The sequence below is a fragment of the Oryctolagus cuniculus genome, chromosome 14, assembly GCF_051225735.1.
Source record: "Oryctolagus cuniculus isolate XC-2025 breed Fujian yellow rabbit chromosome 14, ASM5122573v1, whole genome shotgun sequence".
NCBI lineage: Eukaryota > Metazoa > Chordata > Mammalia > Lagomorpha > Leporidae > Oryctolagus > Oryctolagus cuniculus.
The window spans coordinates 1,164,029-1,182,774 of NC_142880.1; the positions used below are offsets into that span (position 1 = coordinate 1,164,029).

At 61.9% G+C, this 18,746-nt stretch overlaps 1 protein-coding gene and 1 long non-coding RNA gene across 2 annotated transcripts in view; one reads left to right on the forward strand and one right to left on the reverse strand.

Annotated features, from left to right (window-relative positions):
- The window catches only part of IQGAP2 (IQ motif containing GTPase activating protein 2), a 187,791-nt gene that overhangs the window by 166,964 nt on the left and 2,081 nt on the right, over positions 1–18,746 (forward strand). The window contains 9 exon segments of the mRNA NM_001082161.1: positions 3,128–3,230; positions 3,654–3,795; positions 11,435–11,522; positions 13,525–13,530; positions 13,532–13,584; positions 13,587–13,728; positions 15,646–15,806; positions 17,681–17,818; positions 18,524–18,632. Coding sequence (NP_001075630.1) covers positions 3,128–3,230; positions 3,654–3,795; positions 11,435–11,522; positions 13,525–13,530; positions 13,532–13,584; positions 13,587–13,728; positions 15,646–15,806; positions 17,681–17,818; positions 18,524–18,632 — 942 coding nt within the window.
- LOC149122216 (uncharacterized) lies at positions 17,188–17,711 on the reverse strand. Its single transcript, XR_016220314.1, has 2 exons — positions 17,578–17,711; positions 17,188–17,418 (listed from the first exon to the last, which is right to left on the reverse strand). It is a non-coding gene; the product is annotated as an uncharacterized LOC149122216 (long non-coding RNA).

An 18,746-nucleotide genomic window follows, 5' to 3' on the forward strand; every position in this document is an offset into this window, starting at 1 on the left:
GTGCCCACTGTGTGAGCTGTGTGAGCTGACGGGTGTGCCCACAGCAGAGCTGGCTGTGCCCACTGTGTGAGCTGTGTGAGCTGACGGGTGTCACTGCAGCAGAGCTGACTGTGCCCACTGTGTGAGCTGTGTGAGCTGACGGGTGTGACTACAGCAGAGCTGACTGTGCCCACTGTGTGAGCTGTGTGAGCTGACGGGTGTGCCTACAGCAGAGCTGACTGTGCCCACTGTGTGAGCTGTGTGAGCTGACGGGTGTGACTACAGCAGAGCTGACTGTGCCCACTGTGTCAGCTGACAGGTGTGACTACAGCAGAGCTGACTGTGCCCACTGTGTGAGCTGTGTGAGCTGACGGGTGTGCCTACAGCAGAGCTGACTGTGCCCACTGTGTGAGCTGTGTGAGCTGACGGGTGTGCCTACAGCAGAGCTGACTGTGCCCACTGTGTGGGCTGACGGGTGTGACTACAGCAGAGCTGACTGTGCCCACTGTGTCAGCTGACGGGTGTGACTACAGCAGAGCTGACTGTGCCCACTGTGTGAGCTGTGTGAGCTGACGGGTGTGCCTACAGCAGAGCTGACTGTGCCCACTGTGTGAGCTGACGGGTGTCACTACACAGACTGAGACCCGACTCACCTGTGTGAGCTGACAGGTGTGACTACAGCAGAGCTGACTGTGCCCACTGTGTGAGCTGTGTGGGCTGATGGGTGTGACTACAGCAGAGCTGGCTGTGCCCACTGTGTGAGCTGACGGGTGTCACTACACAGACTGAGACCCGACTCACCTGTGTGAGCTGACAGGTGTGACTACAGCAGAGCTGACTGTGCCCACTGTGTGAGCTGTGTGAGCTGACGGGTGTGACTACAGCAGAGCTGGCTGTGCCCACTGTATGAGCTGACAGGTGTGACTGCAGCAGAGCTGACTGTGCCCACTGTGTGGGCTGTGTGAGCTGACGGGTGTGCCCACAGCAGAGCTGACTGTGCCCACTGTGTGGGCTGTGTGAGCTGACGGGTGTGCCCACAGCAGAGCTGACTGTGCCCACTGTGTGAGCTGTGTGAGCTGACGGGTGTGCCCACAGCAGAGCTGACTGTGCCCACTGTGTGAGCTGTGTGAGCTGACGGGTGTGCCCACAGCAGAGCTGGCTGTGCCCACTGTGTGAGCTGTGTGAGCTGACGGGTGTCACTGCAGCAGAGCTGGCTGTGCCCACTGTGTGAGCTGTGTGAGCTGACGGGTGTGACTACAGCAGAGCTGACTGTGCCCACTGTGTGAGCTGTGTGAGCTGATGGGTGTGCCTACAGCAGAGCTGACTGTGCCCACTGTGTGAGCTGTGTGAGCTGACGGGTGTGACTACAGCAGAGCTGACTGTGCCCACTGTGTCAGCTGACAGGTGTGACTACAGCAGAGCTGACTGTGCCCACTGTGTGAGCTGTGTGAGCTGACGGGTGTGCCTACAGCAGAGCTGACTGTGCCCACTGTGTGAGCTGTGTGAGCTGACGGGTGTGCCTACAGCAGAGCTGACTGTGCCCACTGTGTGGGCTGACGGGTGTGACTACAGCAGAGCTGACTGTGCCCACTGTGTCAGCTGACGGGTGTGACTACAGCAGAGCTGACTGTGCCCACTGTGTGAGCTGTGTGAGCTGACGGGTGTGCCTACAGCAGAGCTGACTGTGCCCACTGTGTGAGCTGACGGGTGTCACTACACAGACTGAGACCCGACTCACCTGTGTGAGCTGACAGGTGTGACTACAGCAGAGCTGACTGTGCCCACTGTGTGAGCTGTGTGGGCTGATGGGTGTGACTACAGCAGAGCTGGCTGTGCCCACTGTGTGAGCTGTGTGAGCTGACGGGTGTGACTGCAGCAGAGCTGACTGTGCCCACTGTGTGAGCTGTGTGAGCTGACGGGTGTGACTGCAGCAGAGCTGACTGTGCCCACTGTGTGAGCTGTGTGAGCTGACAGGTGTGACTACAGCAGAGCTGACTGTGCCCACTGTGTGAGCTGTGTGAGCTGACGGGTGTGCCTACAGCAGAGCTGACTGTGCCCACTGTGTGAGCTGACGGGTGTCACTACACAGACTGAGACCCGACTCACCTGTGTGAGCTGACAGGTGTGACTACAGCAGAGCTGACTGTGCCCACTGTGCCCACTGTGTGAGCTGACGGGTGTCACTGCAGCAGAGCTGACTGTGCCCACTGTGTGAGCTGTGTGAGCTGACGGGTGTGCCTACAGCAGAGCTGACTGTGCCCACTGTGTGAGCTGACGGGTGTCACTACACAGACTGAGACCCGACTCACCTGTGTGGGCTGTGTGAGCTGACGGGTGTCACTACACAGACTGAGACCCGACTCACCTGTGTGAGCTGTGTGGGCTGACGGGTGTGACTACACAGACTGAGACCCGACTCACCTGTGTGAGCTGACAGGTGTGACTACAGCAGAGCTGACTGTGCCCACTGTGTGAGCTGACGGGTGTCACTACACAGACTGAGACCCGACTCACCTGTGTGAGCTGACAGGTGTGACTACAGCAGAGCTGACTGTGCCCACTGTGTGAGCTGTGTGGGCTGATGGGTGTGACTACAGCAGAGCTGACTCTGCCCACTGTGTGAGCTGACGGGTGTGACTACAGCAGAGCTGACTGTGCCCACTGTGTGGGCTGATGGGTATGACTACAGCAGAGCTGACTCTGCCCACTGTGTGAGCTGACGGGTGTGACTACAGCAGAGCTGACTGTGCCCACTGTGTGAGCTGTGTGAGCTGACGGGTGTGCCTACAGCAGAGCTGACTGTGCCCACTGTGTGGGCTGACGGGTGTCACTACACAGACTGAGACCCGACTCCCCTGAGTGGGCTGAGACCCGACTCACCTGTGTGAGCTGTGTGGGCTGACGGGTGTGACTACACAGACTGAGACCCCACTCACCTGAGTGGGCTGAGACCCGACTCACCTGTGTGGGCTGTGTGAGCTGACGGGTGTCACTACACAGACTGAGACCCGACTCACCTGTGTGGGCTGTGTGGGCTGACGGGTATCACTACACAGACTGAGACCCGACTCCCCTGTGCGGGCTGAGACCCGACTCACCTGAGTGGGCTGAGACCCGACTCCCCTGTGTGGGCTGTCTCCCCTCACAGCTCCTGCTGCAGCACCTGGCCGCCATTGCCCCCGAGAAGAACGACTCCCTGGGCGAGCTGCTGGCGTCGCTGGGAGAGGTGCCCAGCGTGGAGTCGTTCCTGGGTAAGGACCGTCCCTTCCCCTGTGCCTGCTCGGGTTGGTTTTGGGGTGCCCTGTCCTAGAGCAAAGGAGCACTCTGCAACTGGGGAAAGGCCGTCGGGGCTGCGCAGTGCGCACTCCGGGCTATAAAGGGGCTGGGCTCGGACCACGGGCAGCGCCTGCCAGCCTGTCTGAACACCGGGCCCCGCCTAGGTTTCCTAAGGATTTCTGTGGCCATGGTTGTGCTGTCCGTACCTGCACCACGTTTGGAGGATCTGTGTCCTGTGTTCTCGTAATGTCCACAGGTGTGCGGGACACTCGGGTTGTGAGGACCGCGGCCTCCCCTCCCACGCCTGAGCGCCCATGTCCCCACACAGCCTCTCTCGTGTGGTGAGGTCATCCTCACGTGGGAGCTGGACCACTGACCCCCTTGCTGTTTCGCTGCAGGGGAGGGAGCCGTTGACCCCAACGACCCCAACCGGGCAAACACGCTGAGCCAGCTCTCCAAGACGGAGATCTCCCTTTCCCTGACGAGCAAGTACGACGTGGGGGACGGCGAGGCTGTGGACGGCCGGAGCCTCCTGATCAAGTAAGTGCCCACCGCAGGGCGCGGGCCGGGGCCCGTCCCACACCAGAGAACCCACGCAGCGCGTCTCAGAGCTGGTGAATAGTGAAATACACTCGCGTGTGAGACGCTGACCAGCGCAGAGCCGACTGCTGCCCCGGGGGAGGGAGAACCACGCCGCAGTGGCCTAAGTCCTCCGTGCACTGCGCGGTTTCTTCCAGAAGTCCCCGAGGCTGCCTGTTGTGTGGCTCCTAGGCGTGTCAGGTAGACCTGTGTTGACCCCTGTGAGCGTCTCAAGGTGCCTTGCAGGTTCATTCCTTAAAGAGATGACTCAGCCTGTGACAGTCCCAGCTGACTGAGAGGCCGAGAGATGGGCGGGCCGCCCTCACCCAGTGCAGCGGCTGTGACGTGGAAGCCGCACACGCGTGTAAGAGGGTGGCGCCCACTCACCCTTCACACGTGGGACCTTGAGGGTGCTTAGGTCTTTCCCTCGTCCGCGCCTCGCTCCAGCCCCCGAGCTGTCCACAGGGCGCTGGCCCTGTGTTTCTCCCCCGAAGGCCTCATGAGTGCCCGTCAGCCCCTTGCTCCCAGCGGGAAGAGTGGGACTCCCGAGGAAGCGCAGGCACACACGGTGCTTCCAGAGGGTGGGGATGCAGCCCCCGGGCGGCTGTGTCTGGGGCAGGCGGACCCCTGGAAACAGGGCAGGAAGTCGGCGTGGTGGAAACAGCTGGACGCACCCCTTGCCAGCTGCCTGTCGTGTGCTGAGCCCGTTCTGGACGACGAGGGCTGCCCCTGCCTGGCGTCCAACAGTGGTCATGCCCACGATTCTCCCCGGATACTCAGTGGCCCGAGGAAGCAGCCCAGAGCCCTCTCCGTGGGTGCTGCTTCCTTGGGGCCCACGTGCCCTTCCCACAGGTCCCCCACACTCCCTCCCCCCGGGAGCAAGTGTGTGTCCCCACTCGGGCACCGAGGCAGGACGCAGCAGGAGCCTTGGGCAGCCTCTGTGTCCCAGGGGCTCCCCGCGCCCCGGCAGAGGGCACGGCCGGACCGCAGGTGGCGGCCTCACCTGGCAGGGGTGAGGGCTTTGCAGTCACGGTCACCAGCCAGGCCGGTCAGGACACAGTGCAGGGCAGGCGTGAGAAGGGAAAGGTCCGCCCTCACACGCTCGCTGAGCAAGTGCCAGTCGTGGGTGAACGTGAACCAGAGACGGCGGCTCCGCGGTGCGTGCCACGCACTCAGAAGTGTGGGACAGGCAGCTCCTTCATCGGCTCTGTCTGTGGCTGGAGCTCCGGTTTCTGGATGTGCGCAGTCTACTCAAATATCTGTTAGTGAGTGGGCATCACAGTTTGGGTCTAAAACATCAGATGATCTGAATGTCGTATTTTTAGTATTTCCCAGCAAGTTCTCGGAAGTTACGTGTTAGACACAAAGCCATAAAAGGCAGGCGTCTGGGCAGGACTGCACCTGAGCCTGGAACCCCAGCACCCCCACTCCGGCCTCTGCAGCCCAGCCCCCGCCTGGCTCCCTCCTGCTCCGCCTGGGGCTCCCTACTCCCCAGAGCTGGCCAGTGGGCTTCTTCGTGTCTTATTGTGAACCACGTGTGATGTACCACGTCCCACATACAGCTCAGTGGCATGCAATCCATGCAGCGTTTCACAGGCACTGCCGTGCTGTCATGCAGAATGTCCCCCACCCCACCCAAGGGAACCCCTGCGCATCACAGAGCCGCCGCCCATCCCCGCCTCTCCCAGCCCCTGGCCGTCACTCCTCTGCCTCCTGTCCCTGTGAACCTGTGTGTTGTGATCCGTGTGGACGACCCTCGGCCTGCGGCGGTGGCTTCTGCTCGGCTCATGGTTCCCCAGTCTCCTGCGTGTTGCGGCTGACTGGGGCCTCACTCCGCTTGGTGACTGGATCGTGCTGTGTTCCACGGTTAGGCCACGTCTTACTGATCCTCTCGCTGTGGTGTGGATGTCTGGGTTGTGTCCACCTCGGCTCCTACGCATGGTGCTGCTGTGTGCATTTTCTCGTGAGGTTTCTGCTTTGTTTTGTTTTAACGTATGTTTATCTGAAAGAGTTGCAGAGAGGGAGGGAGAGACAGAGGTCTTCCACCTCTGGTTCATCTCCCTGATGGCCACAGTGGCCAGTGCTGGGCCAGGCCGAAGCCAGAATCCAGGAGCTTCTTCCAGGTCTCCCACATGGGTGCAGGGGCCCAAGCGCTTGGTCCATCCTCTGCTGCTTTCCCAGGCCACAGCAGAGAGCTGGATCGGAAGTGGAGCAGCTGGGACTTGAACAGGTGCCCATATGGGATGGCGGGCCTGCAGGCGGCGGTGCTGTCAGCTGCACACCGCCGGCCCCTGCGCGCAGGTCTCTGTCTGGGCGCCTGTGTGCGAGACGTGGCTGTGTAGTGAGAGAGGGTGGCAGGGTTGGGTCATGATTCTGCGCACACTTCTCCCAGGAGCCACCAGGATGTTTCCCACAGCCACTGCACGATCGCGTCTCCCGGCAAGGTGGGAGCTGTCGTGTCTCCAGCTCGCTCCCTCCATGTAACTGTGTGAGGTCATGGGCGGGCTGCTGCTCGCTCCCTGCGTGGGGTCAGGGGCGGGCTCCTGCTCCCTCCCTGGGTGAGGTCACGGGCGGGCTCCTGCTCCCTCCATGTAACTGTGTGAGGTCATGGGCAGGCTGCTGCTCGCTCCCTGCGTGGGGTCAGGGGCGGGCTGCTGCTCCCTCCCTGGGTGAGGTCAGGGGTGGGCTGCTGCTCCCTCCCTGGGTGAGGTCAGGGGCGGGCTCCTGCTCCCTCCATGTAACTGTGAGGTCATGGGCGGGCCCCTGCTCCCTCCATGTAACTGTGTGAGGTCATGGGCGGGCTGCTGCTCGCTCCCTTCGTGGGGTCAGGGGCGGGCTCATGCTCCCTCCTTGGGTGGGGTCAGGGGCGGGCTCCTGCTCGCTCCCTCCATGTAACTGTATTTATTTGTCATTGTTTTATAATCGCCGTCCCTGGGTTCTGGTTGGAAGTCGCTCGTGCTCGTCCACCCTGCCTGTACCGCCCACGGAGACGCCCACTCTGGTCTTTGCGGTTTTGAGTTGGGTCACAGTTGCTCCACATTCGCACTGACAGTTTTTGCCTTCTTTTTCTGTGGTAGCCCTTCTAGGGGCAAGAAGCGGTTTTGAGTTTTCATTTATTTGAAAAGTAGGCAGAGAAGCCAGCTGGTCACTCCCCAGATGCCTGGAATACAGGGTCTCAGCCGGGTCAAAGCCAGGAGCCTGGAACTCCATCGGGGTCTCCCGCATGGGCGGCAGGGGCCCAAGCACTTGGGCCAACTTTCGCTGCTTTCCCAAGCGTATTAGAAGGGAGCTGGATCGGAAGTGGAGCGGCGGGACTTGAACCAGCACCCCTGGAGACGCCGGCACTGCAGGTGGCAGCGTACCCAGCTGTCCACCGCCCCCGCAACCCAGGCTGATGGTTTTGCGAGAGAACGTCCCGTTCTTGTTGAAGAGACTATGCCCTCCCCAGGGGCTGGTCTTGGCTCCCTTGTGAGAACAACGGACTGCACGTGTGTCTCCGTCCGTGGACTGCGGGTTTAGCCCGTCGGTCTACACATCTGTCCTCATGCAGGTCCCCCAGCATACTGACTGTTGTCGCTCTGTGCTGAGTTTTGAAATGGAGGAATGTGAGTGCTCCATGTTTGTCCTTTTTTCAGGATGTTTTGGGAAGCTCCTTTGCAGTTAGAAATTTTAGGGTCAACTTTTCCATTTAGGTGAAAAAAAGAAAAATACACCAGGGGCAGCATTGTGGTGCAGCAGGCGAAGCCACCACTTGGGACGCCAGCGTCCTGTATCAAAGTCCCGGCTACTCTGCCTCCTTTGCAGCCCCTGCTAATGTACCTGGGAAGGCAGCCAAAGGCGACTCAGGTGCCTGGGGTCTCTGCAGCCCCGTGGGAGGCCGGGATGGAGCTCCTTAGCCTGACCCAGCCCTGGCTGCTGTGGCCATTTGGGTTGTAAACTGGCGGAGGGAAGATCTCTCTCTCTTTCCCTCTCCCCTTCCCCTTCAAATCCATAAACACTTGTACAAAACGCAACCCAGCTGTTGGGCGGTGCTTTAAAATCTGATCGCTCACTGCTTTCCTGGCCCCTCCCCCCGGGTGTAAGAGGCTCCCTGCGGCGCATACTTGGAGGTCCCGCTGTGGACAGAGCGGCCCAGAGGCCAGGGTGGGGCAGAACTTGAACCCAAGGCTGACCAAGTGGCTGCGGCTGAAAGTGAAACGTGGGATTTGTCCAAAAGATTCGGTGGAGTCAGGGCTCTGATTTTGCAAGTCTTCCTCCTGGATTCGGTTTCCTTCCTTTAAAGAATGGATCTGAAAATCTGGGTACAGCCAATAACGACAGCGTGTGGCACTGACCGGGCCTCGGGCTGCCTGTGCGTCTTCATCTTTGATCCAGGAAACTCGGTTCTGAAAGTCAAGGAAGAAGCAGTCTCTGGCAGGCTTGGCGTGCCTGTTTCATGGGCACTCCGTTAGCACACTTAGCAATGCTGACCTGAAAGCTCTCGCGGGAGGGACTTGTTTTGAAGCTGCTGAACCAGGCTCCTGCCCCTGCCCCAGGCAGCCAGAGGTCACGGAAGCCAGACAGCAGCTGTCCCACGCCCTCGGGAGTGGACGACAGGAAGTGCGGGCCGTGGGGCAGAGCGAGCCCGGCGGAGCCCGACACTGGCTTCCGTGTGAGACGAGCAGCGTGAGCGCCCCCTCTCAGAGGCTGCCCAGCCCCTCACGGAAGCACAGCTGCTGGGGCTCCCGCAGAGCAGGGCTGCTGCCTGCGCGTCCTGCGCTAGCCAGACCCTCTCCTCAGAGGAGCCGGCGGTGCCGACGCACGCCTGTGCGGTGCCTCCCACGCTGTCGTGCCCAGGGACAGCTCTGGACGACACCTGTGGGTCTCTAGAGAGCTGGCAGCCTAGGGTGTGTGGTGTGACATCACGACACATCTCATGGACATAATGCATCTGTCATGTGTCGTGTGATTTAGCAAAACGCATATTGTGTGCTGTGTGGAATAACATGTATATGTCATGTGGTTTAGTGGTGTGTATATCATGTGTTTGACATACTAATGCAGATAGCATGTCTCAAGTAATCTAACACATGTATCAATGCTGTGTGATACAGTGACATGCATATCATGTCGTGTCACACTGTCACACATGTCACATGTTGTGTGGCATATGTCATGTGATGCAACACATGTATTGCATGAGTCCTGTGCTACAACAGCACATGCAACACATGTCGTGTGGCGCTGCCCCAGCCCCAGGACGGGCTGCTGACTGCCAGTGTTGCACAGACGAAGACCCTGGGCCCAGAGCAGACCCAGACATTTTCCAGGATGATTTAGCTGGAAACTGGAGCGGAGGCTCTAACGCAGACAGTGCTAACCTACCCCTCGGAGTCTGGGATAAGCCATGACCACCGCAGGGTCCCTGCCTAATGGGTGTCAGAGCCACGCTCTGGGCCAGACGGGTGATGGATGGGCTGAGGGACACACAGGGCACGTGCTGAACCTGGAAGACCCTGACTGCCCCCTCCCTGCGTGGGGTCACAGGCGGGCTCCTGCTCCCTCCCTGTGTGGGGTCATGGGCGGGCTCCTGCTCCCTCCCTGCGTCCAGTCACTGGTGGGCTCCTGCTCCCTCCCTGCATGGGGTCACGGGTGGGCTCCTGCTCCCTCCCTGTGTGGGGTCACAGGCACACTCCTGCTCCCTCCCTGTGTGGGGTTACAGGCACACTCCTGCCCCCTCCCTGTATGGGGTCACAGGCACACTCCTGCCCCCTCCCTGCGTGGGGTCACAGGCACACTCCTGCTCCCTCCCTGCGTGGGGTTACAGGCACACTCCTGCCCCCTCCCTGTGTGGGGTCACGGGCGGCCTCCTGCTCCCTCCCTGCGTGGGGTCACGGGTGGGCTCCTGCCCCCTCCCTGCGTGGGGTCACGGGTGGGCTCCTGCCCCCTCCCTGTGTGGGGTCACAGGCACACTCCTGCCCCCTCCCTGCGTGGGGTCAGGGCGGGCTGCTGCTCTCGCCCAGCACCAGCAGGCTCTGCAGTGTGGACAGAAAAGCTGGGTCGGGGAAGTGGGAGCACAGCCCCATCTGTCCATCAGGCGGTGGCCTTGGGACCCAGTGAGGAGCCCAGCCATGGAGTCCTCAGAGCGGAGGGGGCGGTGGTGGGAGGGTCTCACGGCGCCCCTGTTGCCGCCCCAGACATCACAGCTCCAGCGTCAGACCCCAGCAGCAGGCTCTGCCTGTCCTCTCCTCGGTCCATCGCGGCGGGGGTCCCTGAGGGGTCCCTGTTTTATCAGTGAGAGGGACGGCCCTGTAGGAACACATGACATCTGTGGATCACGCATCAGCGAGCCACAGCCAGATGCGGCCTCAGGTCCTCTGACCTGTGCAGGAGCAGGGCTGGGGGGCATACACAGGTGGGACGTCTTGGGTAGAACCCGGGCAGAGAATTCCACGGCACTCCGGGGCAGATGGCCGTTTGGCTGTGTCCTGGAGCAGCACCAAAATAAAACACTGTCCCCCATGGCCGAGAGCTGCGCCACTCCTTTGAGGCTCAGCGCGGCGGGCCCTGCTGCAGCCTCACACAGTGGGCACCGTCAGGGTGCTCAGGTGGCCCTGTCACCGACTTGGCGTCCTGTGTAGCACACTTACGTTGGAGGAGGGGCTGTCCAGGGAGGAAACGGCCATCCTGGGTGTGACTGGCTGTGTGCTCGCCCCAGTCTCAGGCCGGAGGCGCCGTTCGTCCCAGGTCTCCCCGCCCGCAAGCCTCCGCTGCCACAGTCCTGGGAGGAAGTGGGGCCCGGGGCAGCCAGGCCAGCGCCTGGCTGAGCTGAAGCCGAACCCAGCAAGCTGCCCACTCAGCCCATCCCCCTGGCCTGGGGCAGCTCCTGTGTGTGTCATTCCAGTAGTGCTGCCCCCCCCCTCCGGGGTGACACCCGTGGGCAGACCTGACCAGTGACCTGTTCTCTTCAAATCTGTTTCCGTCACCCTGCCCGACGCCCACTGGGAGCAGCTGGCTGTGCTGTCGGAAGTGCCCAGTGCTGGCGTCCAGGGGCAGGGCTCCGGCCTCTGCCTGCCAACCGGGTGTGCTCACCCCCCAGGCCCCCGGACGCCTGGCATCCTGCACCGCGTCCGACCGCAGCTCACGGCGTCACATGCTCCCGGCTGGTGTGGAATCAGCTCACGGCCTCACACGCCCCCGGCTGGTGTGGAATCAGCTCACGGCCTCACACGCCCCTGGCTGGTGTGGAATCAGCTCACGGGCTCACACGCTCCCGGCTGGTGTGGAATCGCCTCCCAGCAGGAGGTGTCCCAGCTGCCCGGCTCCCGGGGGCTTGGGAAACTTTAAGCAGAGTCAGGAAAGCACTGGGCTGTGGCTCCTGCTCCCTCGGCACTAGCTGCCCTAGAGCCAGGCAGGAAGCAGCCTGGAGGAGACAGCCTGCAGGTCACTCCTGTGTGTGGCGGGACAGTGTGGCCCGAACCCAGTCAGGGATCCTCACGAGCTTGCGGCGTCCTGGGCCGGGCCTGGTCAGTCGCTGAGCGCCGTCTGTGAGTGACAGCCCTGGCGCCCCACCCTGTGTGTGAGGCCCGTCTGACGGTCTCTCTCCCGTCTCTCTCGTAAGGACCAAGAAGCTGATCGTGGACGTGATCCGGAGCCAGCCGGGGAACACTCTGATGGAAATCTTAGAGGCCCCAGCCACGGAAGAGCAGGTAACTTGTCTTCCGGTACAGAACGGCCAGGAGCCGACGTTGGCTGTCCTCTGTCCCATGGAGGAAGGGGGCTCCATCTGGGATCGAGGCCCACTGCGTGCTGTGTGCACAGAGCCCACGTGGAGAGCCGTGGGAGCGAGACGGGAGCCAGCCGGAGGCGGTTCCGGGAGACAGGATGTGGAGGGATGCCTCTCATTCCTCGTGTGTCTGCTGACGGCCAGCACAGCACAGCTGTCCTCACGCTGCAGACGCCGTGTCTGGAGTTCCCCGCCAGAGTCCACTGCGCCCCTGCCAGACGCAAGCCCCGTGGGACTTGTGACTCACCTATGTAAAATGTGTCGCCGTTCAGTCTTAACGAAACGGGCTCAGTGCAGCCGGTGCCACTCCCGACACGCAGCAGCTAAGCAAGCTGCGTGTGATTATCCTGAATATTCATTCCCTCGCGGTCCTGGCTGCCGGAGAATCACTGTGCTCGGCTTTGAACTTTAGAAATGTCAGACAAGACGTGGGATTGTCAGGGGTTCGTCAGCGTGTTTCAAGCACTGTGGGGGGACAGCGCACTGATCTGCCCGAGGAGACTTTGTCCTTGTTCTGTGTTTCGGTCCCGCCCGGGTGCAACTGCGCTAAGTGGCTGGGAGCCCGGGCTCCCGGGTCAAGTGTAGCATCGGCCTCCCCGACAGTCACCCTGGGCCCTTGGGGCTGCTTCCGTGCCTCGGCTGTAAGATGGCAACAGTGAGAGTGTCCCCGATGGACAGGCACTGTTGAATGAGCTGTGGCCTGGAGATCAAAACACCTACATCCTGTGTCAGAGGGCCCGGGTTCAACTCCCAACCCCAGCTCCAGCCTCCAGCTTCCTGCTAGCAGATGCGGGGGGGGTGGGCAGCAGTGATGGCTCAAGTAGTCGGGCGCCTGCCATTTACATGGAAGACTTGGCTTGAGTTCCTGGCTCCTGGCTTTAAGCAGCCACAGGCAGCACCCAGTGGGTGGGTGCACTCTCTCTCTCTGTCCCTCAAATAAGTAAGGACAGTGGAAACCCATGTTAAGTGGGTTGAGTGGTTCCTGGCCTGTGGTCAGTGCCCTCCGAACAGCACTGGCCCTGCTGTGTCTAAGAGCACCCGTGGTCTGTGGTCCGTGGTCTGGTGTGTACCACACTGAAACAGGAGGATCGTCACCATCCGTGTACGGGACACTGATCTCAGGACTTGCCATGTGCAGAGTATCCCGACTCCCTCTGGTGCACTGACACCTGCGGGCTTTGCAGAGTGGACCCCTTGTGGGGGTGGGGCGCCTGGACACCCCCGTGGGGTCCCACAGGCATCTGCGCACGGGTGGATGAGGCCGCACTGGGTTCTGGACCTCCAGCCTTTGCGTAGCTGCTGTTGGCCGATGGTCTCTGGCTTTTCCATGGAAGTGGGAAGTAGCACTCGTCCTGCGAGCCCCACCCATTGCCTGGCAGGGGTCAGTCGTCCGCCCTGGAGGCCCATGAGGTGACAGGGGAAGGGCAGGTGCTGGCTGTGGCCTGGGGGCTGTTGCTTTCCTTCCTTCCTTCCTTCCTTCCTTCCTTCCTTCCTTCCTTTCTTTTTTCCTTTCTTTCTTTTTTTTTAAGATTCATTTATTTAAAAGGCAGGGCAACAGAGAAGGAGGGAGAGGGAGAGACAGAGAGAGAGAGAGATCTCCCATCTGCTGGTTCACTGCCCAGACTCCCACTGTAGTAGGACTGGGTCAGGCCACAGCCGGGAGCCAGGAGCTCCACGTGTGGGTCTCCCAGGCGGGGGCCGGGGCCATCCTCTGTGCCTCCCAGGTGCATCAGCAGGGAGCTGCTTCCGAAGCCGGGTGTGTCCAGGACCTGAACCGGCACCCCCGTGGGACGCTGGCACCCAGGCTGCACCCACACCCGCCCTTGAGGGTTTCTTTTTGATGTTAACATGGCGGTCGTGTCAGGTGGGGGCGGCTCCTGCAACCGGGCTCAGAGAGAAGTGGGCGCCTTGCTGTGTCCTTGCAGGAACAGGACCACGCCGCGGACATGGCGAGCCGGGCGGCCAGGACCGCAGGAGACCAGGGGCAGAGCCAGCCCCTGGTGGAGGACGCCCAGCTGCCCCTCGAGCAGAAGAAGAGGAAGATCCAGAGGAACCTGCGGACGCTGGAGCAGACCGGACTTGTGTCCTCCGCCAACAAGTACCAGGACATCCTCAACGAGATCGCCAAGGTCGGCGCTCAGCGGGTGTCTGTGAGCCACCCGCCAGGGCTGGGGCTGGGCGCCCTGTGGGGCGCAGGGGCCGCCTGCCAGGGCTGGAGTGGGGCACGGGGGCCCAGCTGCCTGCTCCCCTCTGCAGAGGTCATTAAGGTTTCCCAGCAGGCCATGTGAGGAGGAGGTCGCACACTAGGAGGGGACCCGGAGGGGCAGCAGGGCCTGCTCCCTGGGCCAGGCCCCCACCTGCCCCCAGCCTGCCAGCGCCAAGCTCGCCCTGCCCTCGGGACTGCCCTGGGCAGGGGCGTGAGAGGGCCGGGGCGCGCTCGCAGGCGGCTGACACGGGGAGGCTTTCTGTTTTTCTCGTCCCGTGAGTCCGTTCTTGAGAAACTTCCCCAGCAAAGTCTCGAGTCTGTACAGAAACAGGAAGTGGGGGAGGCCTGCCTGCCAAGGATAAGCACGTGTGCGTTGGGGACAAAAGCGTTTCATTCTTTTGTTCCAAACTTGCTGGCTGGGGCAGGGCTACAGGCTAAAGGCGGCTGAATACTCGGAAAAACAGGCTCAGGACTCCAGGCGATCCCAGTAGGTTCCGGCCATCAGTGCCTCCCCCAGCCCGAGTGACGCTGGGGCCGGAAATGCTTCTCTTTGGGACTGGGAGATAGACAAGTCAGTGCTTTTGACTAAAAAGTCATTTTTAAAATACGCACTCGGAACGAAGAACAAGGCTGCTCTGAAGGCAGCCCCAAGGGTTCTGTTTCATGAAGGCTTGCTCTGTTGAGAGGGCGTGCGGGGTGGGGGTGCCCCTCGGGTCTGGGGGGCTGCTGTTCTGTGCGCGAGGGGAACGCGGTGTGGCAGAGGCCCGATGTTCCCCAGGGAGACATCCTGGGAGCTTATCAGGGAGGCCTGCGGGACAGGCGCGTATCCGCCAGCTCACGAGGAGCGGGGCTCTTGTCAGCGGTGAGCAGCCCCCTCAGCTCTGTGTTCTGGGAATTCTATCTGCATCCAAACACAGCCACTTCTCGGTGGCTGGGGTTCCAGGAAACCCCTCCCCTGCCGCCCCCACCTCCACAGATGCTCCTGTACCCTCTGAAATGGCAGAGTGGGTCGGTGACTCGTAACGCGTGACACAGTGAGACACGAGACCCAGTGCCAGTGCTGGGAGTGCCATCCTACAGGCGGTTTAGGGCGCGATGGCCACCAGACAGCCCGTGCTGCTCCCACACAGCAGATCCGATCCGTGCAGTGCCGCAGCGCACACGGGCCCAGTGCCCAGGGCAGAGGGCAGCCGTGACGGTGACTCCTCAGTCTCCTCCGGCGGCGCCGCATCTCTCCCGAGCCCGGCTGCTGTCTTCACAAACCTCACGCAGTATCTGCCAGATGCGGGTTTGTTACAGCTCACGTGAGCCCAGCAGTTAGCCACGGGCCTCCTTAGCCGAAAGCCAGGCCTCGCCGGCCACCGCTCGCGTCTTGGCGGCACCTCTTGGGAAGCACTTCTCCCCTAACACATGTTTGTTCTACAGTCACTCCGTCTTCCGCCCAGGGTTCCTACGGACCCGGGATAGCACTTCTCCCCTAACGCGTGCTCGTTCTGCAGTCACTCCGTCTTCCGCCCAGGGTTCCTACGGACCCGGGACAGCACTTCTCCCCTAACGCGTGCTTGTTCTACGGTCACTCTGTCTTCCGCCCAGGGTTCCTACGGACCCGGGATAGCACTTCTCCCCTAACGCGTGCTTGTTCTATGGTCACTTCCGTCTTCTGCCCAGGGTTCCTACGGACCCGGGATAGGATCCCGCCCCGTCCTCACGTGGAAAGGACAGGGACTCTCGGGCAGAGTACGGCCAGAGCCCGAGCCGAGTGCCAGCGGAAGCCACCGACAGCCGCTCGCCGCGGGGCAGGCGTCCTCCTCGGCCTCACGGCCTGCTCCTGTCGTTTCAGGATGTTCGGAATCAAAGAATCTACCGTAAGCTTCGGAAAGCTGAGCTGGCCAAGCTGCAGCAGACGCTGCTCGCCCTTAACAAGAAGGCGGCGTTCTACGAGGAGCAGATCAACTACTACGACACCTACATAAAGACCTGCCTGGACAACCTCAACAGGAAGTGAGTGCGCGCCCCGCGGTCCGTGGTCACGTGCGTGTCTGTGCGAGCCCTGCGATTCATGGTCACGTTGTGGTCACATGTGTGGTCACGTGCGTGTCTGTGCGAGCACCCCCACAGTCCATGGTTGTGTGTGTCTGTGCAAGCTCCCCCGCGGTCCGTGGTCATGTGTGTGGTCATGTGCGTGTCTGTGCAAGCCCCCACCATGGTCTGTGGTCACATTGTGGTCATGTGCGTGTCTGTGCGAGCCCCCGGTGGTCCATGTCACGTGTGTGTCTGTGCAAGCCCCCCATGGTCCGTGGTCACGTTGTGGTCACGTGTGTGTCTGTGCAAGCCCCCCCATGGTCCGTGGTCACGTTGTGGTCACATGTGTGTCTGTGCGAGCCCCCCACAGTCTATGGTCATGTGTGTCTGTGCGAGCTCCCCCGCAGTCCGTGGTCATGTGTGTGGTCACGTGCGTGTCTGTGCGAGCACTGCGGTCCATGGTCACGTGTGTGTCTGTGCGAGCCCCCACCATGGTCTGTGGTCACATTGTGGTCATGTGCGTGTCTGTGCAAGCCCCCTGTGGTCCGTGGTCACGTGCATGTCTGTGCGAGCCCCCTGTGGTCCGTGGTCACATGTGTGTCTGTGCAAGCCCCCCCATGGTCCGTGGTCACGTTGTGGTCACGTGTGTGTCTGTGCGAGCCCCCCCATGGTCCGTGGTCACGTTGTGGTCATGTGCGTGCTGTGCGAGCCCCTGTGGTCGGTGGTCATGTGCATGTCTGTGCGAGCCCCCTGTGGTCCATGGTCATGTGTGTGTCTGTGCGAGCCCCCTGTGGTCCGTGGTCACGTGTGTGTCTGTGCGAGCCCCCCCATGGTCCGTGGTCACATTGTGGTCATGTGCGTGCTGTGCGAGCCCCCTGTGGTCCGTGGTCACGTGCGTGTCTGCAGCGCTGGCCAGTCTGCCGAGCTGAAGGCCATGCCATGGCCAGGAGCTCCCTCCGCTGTGTCGTTTGTGAACTAAGACGTGAGGCACGGATTCGGCTCTCTAACCCTGGCAGCGCCGGGACTGCAGTAGCTCAGCCCCAAGTGTTGCAGGCAAACATCAACACTCAGGGACGCCCTGCCACTGCTCCTCGGCCTCAGTCCACGGTGCTTCCAAAACACTGTTGAAACCATCACGTCTCGCATTCGGAGTGTTTACAGAAAGCAGTAATCTATACATTGGATTGTGTCAGGTGACGCCAGGTGTGTACAGATGGCCAGAGCCACTTCGCCGCTTTAAATTGCCGTGTGGTTTAAAAAACAAAAACTCACACAGCCGGCAAAATCCAGCAGCGCTCTGCCACCGTTGGACGCGTACAACCGATTTCTGTGTGCACTGCCGCCACTTGCGTGGTCCTCCTTTTATTTTTTTTAAAGATTTATTTATTCATATGAGGGGCAGAGGCAGAGAGAGAGAGAGAGAGAGAGAGGTCTTCCATCCGCTGATTCACCACCCAAATGGCTGCAACAGCTGGAGCTGGGCTGATCCAAAGCCAGGAGCCAGGAGCTTCTTCCAGGTCTCCCACGTGGGTGCAGGGGCCCAGGCACACGGGCCATCTTCTATTGCTTTCCCAGGTGCATCAGCAGGGAGCTGGATGGGAAGAGGAGCAGGGGGACTAGAACCAGCACCCATACGGTGCCCAGGCCGTGGCCTTACCCACTAGGCCACCGCCAGCCCGCAGTGGTCCTCTGCGCAGGGGTGTTCTTACCACCAGGCTGGGTTCGGTGCAGCTCTTTCGTTACCGCTTACCTGTGGAATGCGGGATTCTGCCGTGATCCGCGCCACCAGCCTGGTCGCGGGAAGATCCTTGGGGTCGCAGCCCCGCCACAGTGCCCTGTGCTTGTCCTGCCAGGAACTCCCGGAGGTCCATCAAGCTGGACGGCAAGGGCGAGCCGAAGGGGACGAAGAGAGCGAAGCCGGTGAGGTACACGGCGGCGCGGCTGCACGACAAGGGGGTGCTGCTGGAGATCGAGGACCTGCAGACAAACCAGTGAGTGGGGCCCCGCCCACGTGCCCCCCCCCGGGGGGGCCTCCCGGCTCCGCCCAGGCTCGGCCTCCATGCTGGGGGCAGGGCAGAATCCAGGAACCGGGCGCCCGACCAGCAGCGCTGACTCAGTGACCCTGCGGGCGCCCGACCAGCAGCGCTGACTCAGTGACCCTGCCCCCTGCACATGACCCTGCGGCCGGGTTTTCAGCCCACACTGGAAGGGAAGCCTGCCCTGGGTCTCGGAGTCGAGTCATCTACACTCGTGGGCTGTGCGTGTGTGTGCGTACGGGCGCAGCCCACGCCAGGCACCCCAGCTCCGTGCCGGTTCTCCCTGTCGGCCGTCCCCAGGCAGCCGGGCCCACAGCATCTTCCTGAACCTGGCGTCCATCCCTTGTCCCGAGACCTCCGGCCCACACCCCCCCCCGCCCCGGGGGCCGCGCTCTCTGCGGCGGCTCCTGGAAGAGCGCCGTCCCCCTGCGGGGTGCGGCCCGTATTCGGCGTTCTCATGCCGTCCTGCGCTCCTGGAACAAGGCCGCGTCCTCCACTCCTTAGCCCGGCACACACGTCCCGGCTCTGCGCCGCCCTCAGCCTGGCGTCGGGGGAGCAGAGCGGTGGACGGTGGCGTCCTCGGGAGCCACCAACACGGTCCCCTGGGATCCGCTCCTCTGCAGCTCTGAGCGTGCCTGACCGGCCGCCCCTTCTTCCCAGGTTCAAGAACGTCCTGTTTGACATCATGGCCACTGAGGACGTGGGCATCTTCGACGTCAGGTCCAAGTTCCTCGGTGTGGAGATGGAAAAGGTGCAGCTCAACATCCAGGTAAGCAGGCCGGGCGCCCACGGTGCTGTCCCTGGCGCCCACGGTGCCATTCCCGCTGCCCACAGTGCCGTTCCTGGCACCCACAGTGCCATTCCTGCCACCCACGGTGCCATT